This window comes from Hirundo rustica, chromosome 22 (genome assembly GCF_015227805.2).
Source record: "Hirundo rustica isolate bHirRus1 chromosome 22, bHirRus1.pri.v3, whole genome shotgun sequence".
NCBI lineage: Eukaryota > Metazoa > Chordata > Aves > Passeriformes > Hirundinidae > Hirundo > Hirundo rustica.
Genome location: NC_053471.1, coordinates 2,927,668 through 2,942,153, shown reverse-complemented (window position 1 = coordinate 2,942,153; position 14,486 = coordinate 2,927,668). Strand labels below are relative to the sequence as shown.

Below are 14,486 nucleotides of genomic sequence, written 5' to 3'. Positions count from 1 at the left end.
TTAGGCAACAAATGGGAGAAAAATGCCTGAGAGAAAGAAGGAAAAAAAAGAAAAAATCCTAACCTCCAGCAAGTGTCCATAGGTATGAAACCAAAAACTCAAGGGGAACCCTGAGTGTGTGTGTGTGGAGCATTTTGAATCCTTACACTTTACCTTGAAAAATGTGGGGGAAGACAGGAGACATGCTCAGGAACATTATGTGCAAACAGGATTTGTTCTGAGAACTGTGACCATTGCTGCGTGCAAGTCAGTGAAAAAGCACCAAATAAAAATGATCTGTTGTGATCGGCTGACCTTTAGTCTGAGGTAATCAGATAGAAACCAGAAGCTCGGTGGAAGGAGGGAGGCAAGAAAAGGAGACAGAAAACCTGAAACTTGCCCTGTATTCAGGATATTATTAGAGAAAAGGGCTCCCAGAAGGACTTTTCCTGGAATACTCTCCAAAAACTGTTTTTTGATTATGTGTAGTTGGAGACCTCCTGTACCACTCTCAACTACTATCAGCATTCATACCTCCTTTCAAAAAATGAACAAATTTCATCCTCTCCGCCCTTGTGGAAGGAAAGATCATTCAAAGCTTTGCTGTGTCCTTGACTGGGGCTAGGGAATGTACCAGGTGCCACAGGAATGCCACAGACGCTCAGGGTGCTGAAGTTCCCAGTGTCCTGCACGACCACAGCTCATCCAGAACAAGGACTTCACTGTAAGGAGCAGCCTATGTCTCAGGGACCATCTCCTCTGCACCCACAGCAGCTACAGTAAAACCCCTCCGTGGTTCAGGTGTGCACCAGAGGACAACTGAGACCTGGTCTGAAACCCTGATACACTGAAGATTAAAAAAGAACCGGACAAAGAGTTCATTTCTGGGCCCAGTGCCACAATGAAGTTCCCCTCCTTTTTCTGCCATTTCTTCCAAGGCTGTGTTTCTTTTTCACTAATGACACAATGTCCCAGTTTGAAACACTCATTTTCAGCTTAAAGACAAAGCAGTCCAGTGGCTCCAATTATCTAAACAAGTAGATTTTAACAACAAGGATGAAAATGAAATCCCATGACCTTTCTTGTGACTTGATCATATGGAGACTAAACAGAACACAGTGATCACGGACTGAGTTACTTCTGACCTTGTTGTGAACTTAATGTAGATGTGTCTTAAAAAAAAGTTAGCTTAGAAACACAAACCGACCTGAAGCTATCTATGAACTGCGTTTAAGGTTAGTTTTTTTTCTAGAAAAATACTTTGCTCGTAAGGATTAGAGTAGCTGCTATAAAAAAATCGAAAGGCTCAACAGGTTTTCAAAATTCAAATCTCATTACAGAATCTCTCGACCTGAAAATGATTTTTCAAGACCACATTTTGGAAGTTATAGTAGTGCACAACTGGATAAGCAGCCAGAAGGAATAAACCAATTTATTGATGAGAATTGGTAATCTGTCTTTACAGCTTTTCCCCCTGCTGCACTCACACTTTCCAGCTCCAATATCCCAGCTCTTCCTGCAAATGCAATCCAGTCTTTCCTCAAATATCCCTTCCTCTGTGACACAGAATCTGACACCTAATTGTCAACAGCAATCCTGTTTGTATGTAGACAGAATTTTAATACAACAGTGTATTTTTCTTAGTAAGGAGGAAAAAGAAAAAAATCCCACGCACATAGTTTAAAAGTCAAACTCCATTAGCTGTAAACCCAATGTTAAACAGGGACATTTTTGTTTGTGCTATTTTGAAAATAGCACTGAATTACAGCTGTAAGCCAAACAATTTGAAGATTTTCATGTACCAAACATACCATGAAATGTTTCCATTTTGCCCTGACTCAGGTGACAGAATCTGAACTCAGCACACTTTAGTAACTCGACATGAACTTCACGTTGAATTACTTTTTGAAGCGGCTCCTCCTCCCCCCTCCCTTGGGACTGTTTGTTTCCTGGCCTCCTTTAATAAAGACTGAAGCCAAACTTTTGTCACCATCTGCACCATTTGTAACCAAACCAAGAGGTTTCCTCTGAGCACAGTGAGTGGGTCCCTCCTGAGCCAGCCCCTTCCTGCTCTGCGCTGCAGAGTTTGCCAATTAGAGGTGAAATGCCAGGGAAGATAAAACAAGGGGATGTTCCACAGGCATTAGCAAGTGATGGGAAAGGCTGCTGGGCTGCTCATCCTTTTTGTGTGAGGTTTAGACTCGTATTTGAATAAAGATTCAGACTGTGGTGTCAGAGTTACCCTGATTCCTGATCTGAACCACACCTACATCCATCCTTATCACTCAGCTACCTGCTGGAGAATCACAACTTGACACTTCTTTTTAACTCTTCTGTGCACCTCAGAAACACCCCAAAATAGTTTCTGAAGTCTCTTTCAGCTAATGGGATTGTACCTACCTATGCAATAAGGAAATAAAAGATTTCTAACATAAAAAAACCACAACTAACCAAAAACTTGCACAACACCTCCTGCCCAGCCTGTCTATGTTATAATCACTGTATCGAGAACAAGCTCCTCAGCCATTACCTCAGGATCAGAAACCTAAGTAAGCATTAGAAATTTAAGCAGTTTAAATCCAGCTTAAACTCTGAAGGGAGATCTGAACAAGCTCAAGCACAAAAGCAGCCTTGTCTTTTCCCCTCCACGTGTCTTGCTTTCGGATGCCTCCTTTGGGGAGTGCAGTATCAGCTGCTGAGGTTGAGGTTTTAAGACTCCTGAAAGAGCGGAGATGGTGCCTTATTGAGCTGTTAACCCGGTCACACAGCAAATAGGCTCCAGATAAACAAAGGTGACACCAAAAGTTCGACCCACCCTTGTCTTCCTCAGCTTTTGTTAATAAGGTGTGACCCGGTAACTTCAAAGCCTGCCCAAGACCATGTAAATGCCAACATAACTAAACAGACTGTGGAACAAACATGAAACTAATCAAGGGACTTGTGAAAACCAGCTCCCTCTTCTCTACCCTAATTTTCATAATGAGTTCTTTGTCTACTTGCTGATGAAAAAAAAAGGAAATTACTCACTTGGTCTTTTATCTCTGCATTTTTCCCATTTCAGACATCCTTTGCCTTTAAACAGAACTGCAACACAACACATTAGTTTCAGCTAAGAAAAGTTACCTGCTTCCAGACCAAAAGGCTCCAAGTGTTTCTGGGTGAAGCCAGTCTGCGTAAGGCACACGTAGAAGTGGGTATTTTACTTGTCACCTTGGCCTCTCCAAACAGAGAGGAATAGAAACCTTCCAGACTACTGATTAAAAGTTCTGTCATTTCATGTACTTAAAATATTTCAACTTATCATCAGTACCTATTGTTCAATGCTTTGCCTTATCCATTTTGCCTGGACAGAAGAATGCCTCCTAAAAGCCCCAGATGGTTCTTCCTGCATTCTCCTTCTACAGAGGGACACTGATCTTTTCTTCCAGCTCTACACTCTGAACACTTGGATCACTGGTTTTCATCCCACACCAGCTCATGTATGATAGGAAGCTACTGAGTTGTAACATACTGCAAGCAGAAAACACACCCCACTGCATCTGAGCCTTCCTGCTGTGACATAAACTCATCCTCCCGAGGAGGGTGAAATAGGGCATTTTCCTCCAAATCCAGGACATTAAGCTAGTGTGCACACTGTCTTTGGGTGAGCGTGCTAACCACCCTCAGCCCTTCACAATCACTGAAGATGTTACTGCAGGTCTGCAAGCCCAGGGCATGCTGGGCTCAGCCTCCTCCTCTGCAGAGCCAAGTAAATCAGTGATTCAGCATTTCTTGTTTTACATTTACACAGTGCCAACAATCAATACTAACTATTCACCGAGATCTGCAAAAGCAGATGAAATACTATCTGTACAAGAAACTGATCTATTCATGTTTTGGGTTATTTGGTCTTTTGTTTTTCTTTTTAAAGGGACAATAATTAAGGAAGCTTTACCACAAAAACCTTTTACCACTGACTACATATCCCTTGCTGTTTCAAGCAATAGAAGAAAAACAAAAACACCCATATACAGTGTTTGTGAACCAAAGCTGGTGCCAAACAATTAAGGCTTATGGGGCACAGAAAGAATTCAAATCAAATGAAAACTCGACTTTGGACTGCTTGTTCCTTCTAAGCTAGATGCATGAAGCACACAGCATGGAAATGAGGTTTAAGTAATCTTTTAAAGTCTTTTTAAGCCCTTGGCACTGCCTGGTTCTCTAAGGACATCCCAAAAGGATAAATACACAATTATGATCCAAGTCCAAACATTCCATTGTAATTCTAGCATCAGAGAATGGTACATCTACAAATATTATTGACTGAGCAGAGCAGAACATTCCAAGATGGAATGTTAAGGGAGAAAGTGATGAAATGAAATACAGATCACTTAAAACTTCTGTGCAAACCTCACATTGAACTGTGTTTAAATCAGAAATCACAGGATTTATTTGTTCTCTGCCTTGCAGAACTAATTCAGAAAGGAGTTCAATCTTTCATGGTCATTTGTGTTGTAGCAACATCATTAAAAATCACCTTTATTTCCTACAACTCTAAAACCTGTAAAAGGTATTTTAGAGGAAGCCAAATTTTATGCTGATGTCTGTCAGTAAATGACAACAGTTACAAATTAAGCATTTGCATATGGAGGCAAAAAATCCTCACAGCGTACATGTTCCAGGCTAAGGAGACATATATACATGCTGTGAGGATTTGTGGTTAAAAAAGGCCATCCTCAAATCTTGCTGCTACTCTTAGTAAAATGTGAAAATCAGAAAGCCCTGCCAGACTCTTGGATATACACAAGGACTGGGTGCAGTGGGACAGATAAAGCTGTCCAGTAAATTCCGCAGCCCCGCTTTTACTGCAACGTCTCAGGATTGATATGTAATATATGTCTGCGATTTACCGTAAAAATAACTTTTAGAGCAGCTTCTCTGCTCATCAGTACACACATTGTAATAGAGTGGAAGCAGTATATATTTCATTTTACAAACTGGCCATCACTAGGCACAAACACAAACACAGCTTCCTCCCTTCCTGTCACTGAGGTCAATGGTGTTATACTGGGACTGAAAACTGAAATGCTTTTACTTGAAAACATAAACAGGTGTTTGTTTGTCAGGTTTTGAAGGGGCCTACTGGTCTGAAGCTGTTCCCCAAAATACTTTCGCAATGTCTTTGGTCAGTCTCTTAAGAATTACTTGAGATTATGAATTCAGTTAAATTTATATGCTCTAGACTTTTACACTTTCCTTTACACATCAAGACAGACCAAGTGAACTTCTCCATCCAGTCCTAAGCAGAAAGGACAGCTCAGGCTGGGTCCTCAAGGCGTTTATAACCCAGCCAAGCTGCGCAGGGAGAAACGAGTCCTGGCACTCTCAACAGCACCGACACAACCTTAATTTAGAAAATACCAAATCAGCAAAAAGCGATAATCAGCTTCTCGTTTTCAGAGCAACATCAACTTTGACCCTCTCCAAATTACTGACAACCACGAGGAGCCGACGGCTTTCCCCACTAAACAAACGTGTTCCTTGAGATTCCCCGCAGCATTCCCCACCCCTATTGATGTCACACGCCCGAAGTAAAGGAGCTTTAATTAGCTCACATCCCATCGTTAACCGAGCTGCCTAATGCATGCTGACAAGGGCTGCTGGCGGCCGAGGGAGCCCCTGATGTGCCGGTTTGAGGAGGCCGATTAGCCGGGGGTCCCAGGGGAGCCCCGCCGCTGCCAGCCCGCCGTGCCCCCGCGGCGGGGTCGCTGCCCCCCGGGGCCGCCCGCGAAGCCGCAGCAGCAGGTGCCCGCTGGCAGGAGTTTTGTGTTACAGGGCTGAATGAGTGATCCCTGCAGGAACCGCCGGCTGTTTTCACAGACACAGAAGGCAGTCAAAAGTCCACAGCATGAACTTGGAATGACCCCAATCGCGGAGTCACTGGCGGGTTCATCTGGAGGACAACTGTGCTTTATTAAACAACTAATACTCTTAACAGATAATTCCCCCTCCCCCCAGCCTTAACTCTTACCGAGCCCGAAGGTCTTCATGTTTGTTTATTTCTTGGGGAATGGAATTATTTGTCCTCCTTCACCCCTTTCCTTAAACCCCTCAATAAAGTGAAAAACAAAGCAAAACCCAGTACCTTGAGTTAATAGGTAACAACGAAGTATTCAGAGAGGCCACATTAGGTTTGGTTTTAACATCATCTTTACCAGACCTCTTGATTCTGATTTCCAAAAGCATTTCCATCTGCACTAACTGCAGCACTTCTTTCCAGACGATTTCTTTTTCTGCCATGACCATCTGTGACCACACTTGGGATCTGAAAGAACCTCCTGTTTAAAAACTCAGGCTTTCCGTGTCCTACTAGATATTTTGAAGGAAAGCCCATGCGAGCACATTAATTGGACCTGCCAATGTGTGTGTATGAACAGCGAACATCTCCGAGCTGTTTGGATCTCCTGGTACAGCTTGGCCGCCTCCCCTGGACATAAAAACACTGTTTTCACTCCTCAAGGATACACAACGAAGGAACTTCAAGTTTAACTCTGTACTCCTTAACATTTTCTACTCAACTCTACAAGTTTAAATACACAGTAGGGAGGTGCAGTCAGCCATTTATCAAGACTGAAATTATGAATTTCAAGCCCACACCCCATTTTTTCTCCTTTAGATGCTAATGGTGATATATGGGATAGATGTGCCTGTCTGCCTGACATGTAACCACTCAAAAACTGCGGGTTAAAACTAAATTTCATTTCATCCATGATAAATGCTTATTTTCAGTGTCACAGTTTATGACTTGGCAACTCTTCGCATACCTCGTTTTAAATTCTCCTTTGCTCACTGAATTCTCTAATGAGTCAGCAAAACAGGAACGGTGCATTTTATTTTACGGGAAAATCAGCTGATAAAAACCTTCCAAATGAAGCCCTAGAGCAGGTGTAAAACTTGAAGCTCTCTAATATCTCATTTTTTCAATTGTCAAATGGTTACCTGTACATTCCTCTATCCAGATGTGCATCTCCATGTGTGCAGTTGCTGCATTGTTGCAGGACTCTCATTGTCAACTGAGTAATTTCTCCTGGGTAAGGTTCATTCAAAGCTGCCACCAATGTGTCAGTTTGATTTTGAATGGGGCACGTTTAGGACATTAAGTCCACGTTAAATCAGTTCTTCCCACAGAATATATCACCATTTTTGTTCAATCTGCCCATACCCATTTCTCCACATAAAAATACACTGTGTTCACTTTGTTAAAGAAGCTATGTAAAAGAAAGGCTGAATTCAAACCAAACTGAGAAAAAAACTTTTAACCTCGATGCTGGCCACACACGTTTTATCCCATGGTACAAATGAAAACCAGGATAAACAAAATAATACTTCAGGCTTCTCAAAGGTGATCCTTTATCCCAAAACCTCTTTCAAAGATACTAATTACAGATACCAGATGTTCTGCACATTAAAACTGACACTTTCCATGGCTTTTGATTGCCACTAATTGGTCATAAAACTTGCTGTCTTTTCAAACTGGCAGGAAATGGGGAAATGGCCTCATCTATAATGTTCCTCCAGTACTCAACATTTCTGCCTGGGAATTTCAATTGCTTTCCACCTCGTAATCTGCACATTTTGAAACAGATTCTCACTGCTCATAGAAACCTGCACGAGCTGCTTATCTGTGGATGAAATGCAAGATAAACTGAAGATGATCTGCACCTGGACAGACTGCAGGAGCCTCTACACTACACTGGGAAAGATAAAGATTACACTGGAGAAAAAGCAGAAAAAAGCTACATTTGACCCAAACTGTATAAATCACTTTTGGAATAGAAAAAATTAGGGTAAATGCTGCTAAATCCCACTACTTCAATACCTCAGCTACCCTTTTTAAGGGATGACCACCAGCCTTCCTGAAGGAAAACCCTAATTCTCATCTGTAAGGTTGCCAACGAAGATGATGAATTCCAGCCTTCCTCGCCTTTATCCCATGAGACTGACAGTAACCACAGACATTCTGCTCTTAGGAGTTAAGGAGAAGAGCCAGGAATCAAACATGAAAATACAGAGTAGTAGGACACTCAGCAAACTCAGAACCCAAACACCACCATGACTTTTCTACAGCATCACTTGATGATTCTATTTAAGACTCTTCTGAGGAAAGCACCACCATGTATTTCTTTCTCAGGCTTCATATACAAGGGTTTTTGTTAGAAGTTCCCTGACACCAAGATATGATTTTATTTTCAGCTACTTCCTTGATATTTTGAGCTAATGTTGCTAGGACTGAACTAAAGTTACTTCAAAGATGGGAGAATGGCAGTTGTTCTTGCTTCTGAATGGTATCAAAGAGGAGTGGTTGGTTAAGTGAACTAAGAAACATTAAACAAAAGGGAACCCCCAGCTTTGATTGTTTTAGAAACCTTTCTGTCTGTTTTTGGGTAGAGCCTCCTCAAACTGTACCTTCCTTCTGCCACTTCTCACTGTATTTACTGCCAACTTTGTTAAAGTTAAAATTCATGCAAGTCAAACACTTGTTCAAGATTTGTTTTTAGATAATCCCTTTATTACTTCCTCTTTATTTTCCATTCATTTATCTTTATCTTCCTGTCACTGCCAACCACTTGAGATTCTGCTTTGATTTACCTTACAAGGAGGGTTAAAACTCCCATTTCGCTTTGTGTTGCTTTCATGCTCCTGTTCTACAAATGCCTCCATGCCAAACACCCACCTGGAGCATCCTTACTAGTCTTGAAGTTTTCTTACCTGGTTCTAACACCTCACCTCTTTTCCTGTCTCTGTTAAGCACCTAAGCACCTCTGCCATCAGTCTGAACTCAGTCGAAATAAACAGATGGAGTGAAAAGTCCAGGGCAGAAAGGTTCATCAGCCATAAAAGAAAACAGACACTCAAATGCAATTTGCTGCAACTCCCCTCTAGGGAAGTTCTGGCATCTCAGGTGCCTGCTTCTGGAAGGAACCCTGTGTGCTTCCCAAAAACCAGACAGGGAAATGCAGCTGTGACTGATGGTTTACCTTTCCTTAAGAAGCCTAATTAAACTGGAAACTGCTAAGTTCAATATGAAAATTAAGCTCTTCCATGAAGTTCACTGAGTTCTTTTTCTCAAGAGGAAGGGAGGTACACACCAATTATTTCCATCCTATATCCTAACCTCAGAGTCATAGCAGCTACTCTGCTATGTGCTCATAATTCCTAAAAGATGAGAGAATTCATGGTAGAGGCGGAAAAAAAAAATCAGACACATTAAATACAGTATTGACAAGCTGTGAATCTTTTCAATCCTTTAGCACCAGGAATTTCACTATGTCAGCACAACACCTATTTGCCAGTAATAGATACAACCACACAGTTTTCCATTTGGAGAACACAAGCTACAGAAGAGTTTTGTTCAGCTGCTAATTCAGTGTTCAATATTCGTTTCTAATTGAAACACATCTGAAACAGGAACAATTTAGGATTTAGTTCTATCATGCCTAACAGGGGAATAAAAAAAGTGTGGATGCCAAGAATGTGAGACATTTCTAGGCATATGGCAACTATAGAAGGCTCCATTCAGAGGGAATGAAATTCCCTCTGGTGTCTATATTTAGGATCAAAGAACTTTTTAAAATACAGAACTTGGAATCTCCAAGGGATAAAAAATACAAAACTGTCTGTAGTGAACTTTATTTAACCTAAGGTTTTGTGCCAATTTAAATACACTGCAGCTCTCCACTTGAAAGAAGGCATTACCCACTGCGTGCTCTGAAATGCATGGAAAAGCCATTACAGGGATAATCAGCACAACTATAAAATAGAAAAGCAATAAAATGACAAAACCAGATACAACTCCAATAGCTTACTGCTCGATTCAGCTGAGCAGTGTTACTTTTAAAGGCACGATTACAGCATTACTCTTTGTTTATCTATCTGCCCACACCTTAATAGCTAACTCATCTTAAAATCTAGGATGGATTTTTATTTTAGACACTTCATAAGTCAGGTAGTCAAACAACCAAAACGGAGATTTTTCCCAGCCCTCCTCTAGTTTTGGCTGCTTGAGTTACCAGATCCACAGAATAAGCTGCAAAGACAAGAGCCCTCTGTGGCCCAGCTGAATCAGGTAAAAATTTATGCAGTGAAAATATACTTAAAAATACCTTCCTGGAGCACCAACAGCAAGATGAAAATGACCTATTGTTTCAGTTTTTTGTTTCTCTTGACTAACTCAAATTGTTTTTTCTCTCCACATGATTTCCTTACCAATACTTTACATACCCTAGACACACTAATAAGGCACACAAAAGGTAGGATTGAAAGTAAAAGACAAATTTCTACGTTGTACCACAAACATAACACATCCCAAACTGTGCTAGAAATGCCAATATTTTTATCATATGGACAACCCTGGCTTAGTTTTTGAGCAGATTTAAATACCAAAAAGCAGTGCATAAGGAAGAATTCAACCTATTTGAGCCTTTCTTACCATTGTCTTCTATGCAGCAGAATTAAGATTCAACCTTTGGAAGGAAGGATTCAAGGAGCTCCACAACGTACTACTAAGCCTTCTTAAATTATAGGTTTCTCTCTTTTTTCCAAAAGGACAAATACATAAACCACATAAAAACTTTGAAAAGGGAACTGTGTGAGATTTGCATCACAGAGACATCTCTGATATATCAAGGAGAAAGAAAAAAATACCTGGGAAGACAAATAAATAGTACATGGGGTGATTTTCAAAGGTATAAATGGGAAGCAGGCACTCAGCTCCTGTTGAAGTTTGAAAGGAGCTCAGCATTCAACTGCCCCTCTGCCTTTGAAAATCTTCCTTCAGGAACCCCTTGGTTACAAATGACTTCAAAGTTCAAAGAATGACCTTGCCCTTGTGGGAACCAGAGGAAGGCTCGTGCCTTTTAAAGGAAGATTTATGGGACTGGTGCTGCAGATGTGACTGCGATGAGGAAACAACACTTTATAGAAAGGAAACTCTAAAGAAACATACTCTATTGGGTGGAGTGGATGGGTCACCAGAGACCACAACCACGATGACAAAGCATGGACAAAAGTACTCCTCTGCAGACAGATACAGCTGCCTTGCAGAAGCTCAGCAAGTCTTCTACCAGACTGCTTGTATCTGCAGTGCTGAGAGCCACCTACTAGGAGATGAAGGCAGGAATATCAGCCTAGTGTTCTCTTTGAATTTCTTGGAATTGTGCAAAATAGGCTAATGCTGCAAACAAGGTCATTATGACAGAGATTGTGCACATCATCTTTCCTCATGGCTCAGCTCTCTGGGTCAGATCCAGCTCTGCACTTAGTGATGGTCTAGGTTTGGGGTTAGCCTTGAGCTCTCTCTAACTATACAGACTCTGCATTTCACATCTTCTGAATTACCTTTCTTCACTAAGGAGGGGGAAAGCAGATTTGCTTGTATACGGATAAGTGGGAAAGGTTGTTCAAGGTTGAACCATGACAATACAACACATACAAAGTTACCCATTAGGAAAATGATGATAATAATAGAAAATAAAGAATTTTTACTAAACCAAACTTACCAGCATGTTTTTGTGTCAAAAAAGCACTACTGCAGTTGTACATGTGAAGGGGTTCATGCCACCACTCCGTGTATGTAATAAAACATTTCAAGAACATAAATTTGCTAAGTATCAAGTACAGCATCAACCATGATCCAAACTGCTTCCTATTTCTGACTCCTGTCTCAGACCATCCCTCTCTTGGGCACTAAATACAGTTATTTTCACTGATATAACTGAATTCTCTCAGATGTTATCAGGAAGGACCAAAGAATGTTCACAACACAGAGACTTTGGAATTAAACTACAGATAATACAGAGCAATCTTGAAATTCCTTATGCTATGTGGCACAAAACCCCCAAAGCTCAAGTGTCAGCACAGTAATTCCTATTCACATCAGCTTAATCACTTCCCAAAAATAACAGCTAACAACTCCTGTAGTACTACATTACCCCTTAAATACTCCACCTTTCTCTAGTGCTCTCTCTCTGTCTGTAAATTATATACAGAATTTAATGCAGCTTTGCTCATCTGCATGTAGGAGCAATCACTTTGGTTAACTGTTGATTCAACTTGCAAGTATCTGTACAGCAATAACAGGGCTTTGAGTGATCCACTGACTCCTGTTTCTGGCACCTCTGGGATGTGCAGAAACCATTTAAGAAAAACAAAATCCACACTTCAAACACCATTTTCACAAAACAAACAGGACATAAAGCAATTTAAGCATGGTCAATAGTTCTATTTGACTTCTTGCCTGTTTTTTTGCTTATTGTTATAGCAAACTTTAATGTCACGATTTTTACCTTTGCAGCAGAGTTCGATACTCCGTGAGTGACATTTCTGATGAGACCACCCACGTTGCCATACTTTATAAGTCCAGTAAAACCTTCTGAAACATCATTCAGCAGACCCATAGGGTTGCCAAGGAAATCCACAGAACCTAGAATCCTTGCTGCCTGACTCAGCAGCTCCTGTAAAATCAAGAGGAAGAATGAAGTATTTCTTATGGACCCCATTAACACCAGCAAGGTTGATGGAAAAAAACCCCAAAAACATGCCACCCACAATAGAAGGTTATGCCAACCCAGGTAGATTTACTAGAGAAATCAACACACAAATACCAGTAAAATTAGCAACAATTTCATCTTAAAATGCAGCATACTCTTAGAATTCTTCCAGGATATTACTTCTCCATATACCAAAGAAGCAACACAGCACTAACACTTAATAGTCAGGAAAGAGCTCCCACATCCTCGGTGGAGAACTCCTCAACCAAGAGAAGTTCAACCTTTGCCACACCACAGTTTCTATCACACTGACCTCCTGGAAGTGCTTCAGGATGTCATTAATGATGAACTCCTGAGTTTCATAGGGATGGACCCGAGTGAAAGGATCCAGATTAATCACAGCATCTTCAAACCGGATCAGAGGGAACCCCAGTGTGCTTTTCAATGCCTGAGTAAATAAAAGATGTTGCCATTGTAATTCTTCTCTCTGCTTCTCATTCACAGCATCCTTTAAATGGGTAACAAACCAAAAATCTCTGAAGCTGCTGGAGTTCTCTACCACTGCAGTGTGACACTGAGAGCAGTCACCCACAAACCTTTTAATTCTAAGCACTGATAATTTCTTAGCACTGTGTTTCTTCAATAACCTAAGAGTCACTAAGTTTCCAATGCAATCTGTTTCCCACACTTGAAAGGAGTATTTCAAACCAAAATATGTCTAAAATTCCATATATAGCTTTGCTATATTGCTCTAATGTTCAATTAAACTCAAATCCTAAATTAATTTCCTTGACAAAACTGGCTATTTTCCACCCTGCTGAACTTCTGTGAAGGGATTAAGTGTCAGGATGAGTTGGAATAACATACATAATTTCCTGTAAGCCTGAGGCTCATTTCTTAACATTATGTGGTCTACAGAAATTCTTTAAACTAGCTTTTCCCATTATTTTTCAAGGAAGAAAACTAAAACTTGTAATTAGCTCATAGGCCATCTGTACTTTGTATAATTTATACAGAAAAGAACACATTTAAGGTGGACAAGCTATACATCTAAATACAGACCCACGTAAATAAAATAATTTTGAAAAAAAATTATAAGAAAACCGATTTTTAAAAACAGAAAAGAGGCCCCTTCTTCTTCAGGTCTCGATAATGGCATCTGCACACTCACCAAGAAGGCAAGAAGCTTCACACTGATGTTTTATCTTTACACATTAATCACCAAAGCTGCCTGGTATAAGGAACACGAGTTTTTGTGCCATCTGCAGGCAATTAAGGCAAGTTACAGGTCTGAGTTAAGTTTGCAAGTAAGAAAAAGAGCTATTTATTTTTTCAGTAAATGGATGACCAACCAGAGTAGTCCTCATTATTCACTTGGGTAGGAAGTAATTTCCTGTTTAACTATCAGATATTATATAAGGCAACTTTGTTAATACTGGTACCTAATAAAAATAATCTGTCTACACCAAATTACCAGACAGCCATGTCCAAGCCAGAAACATTAGAGGTAGTTAGAAAAACTTCCACAAAGGCTCTACTGTGACAATTCTCTCCCTCCTACCCTGAACTCTCCTGTGCTACAGCACTGAATTGAACTCTTTCTGTGAAAGTCAATATACAGAATACACAGGGACCGTTAACATTATGGGGAAAAATGTATACATGCCAAGTTTTCCCTTGGGGACGCTGCTGGCGGCTGCCAAGATGGATCCACGTGCAATCCTATCCCAAGGCTGGCAGGAAATGCAAACAGAACAATGCACAGAGCTGGGCTCTCAAAGGCACTCACTGCTCCCTCAGCTTCCCCAGTGTGCATGTCAGCTCATGGAATCACAAGGGTTTTCATGTGCAAGCTGAAGTGCAGCTACATATCCAGGACACTGCTGCTGTATTTAGTGGTCAGGAATATCCCAGCCAAGGAATATCCCAACTAGCTACTGAACTGTGCTTGGCACAAAGAACACAAGAATGCAGGACTGG

At 40.9% G+C, this 14,486-nt stretch overlaps 1 protein-coding gene across 5 annotated transcripts in view; it reads right to left on the bottom strand.

Moving 5' to 3' along the window:
• VPS13D (vacuolar protein sorting 13 homolog D) overlaps positions 1-14,486 on the bottom strand; it is a 96,206-nt gene that overhangs the window by 25,020 nt on the left and 56,700 nt on the right. For all 5 annotated transcript variants that reach the window (XM_040084773.2, XM_040084776.2, XM_040084775.2 and 2 more), the window contains 2 exons: positions 12,820-12,954; positions 12,303-12,470 (listed from right to left, as the gene is read on the bottom strand). In XM_040084773.2, coding sequence (XP_039940707.1) covers positions 12,303-12,470; positions 12,820-12,954 — 303 coding nt within the window. The remainder of the gene's footprint in view (positions 1-12,302; positions 12,471-12,819; positions 12,955-14,486) is intronic.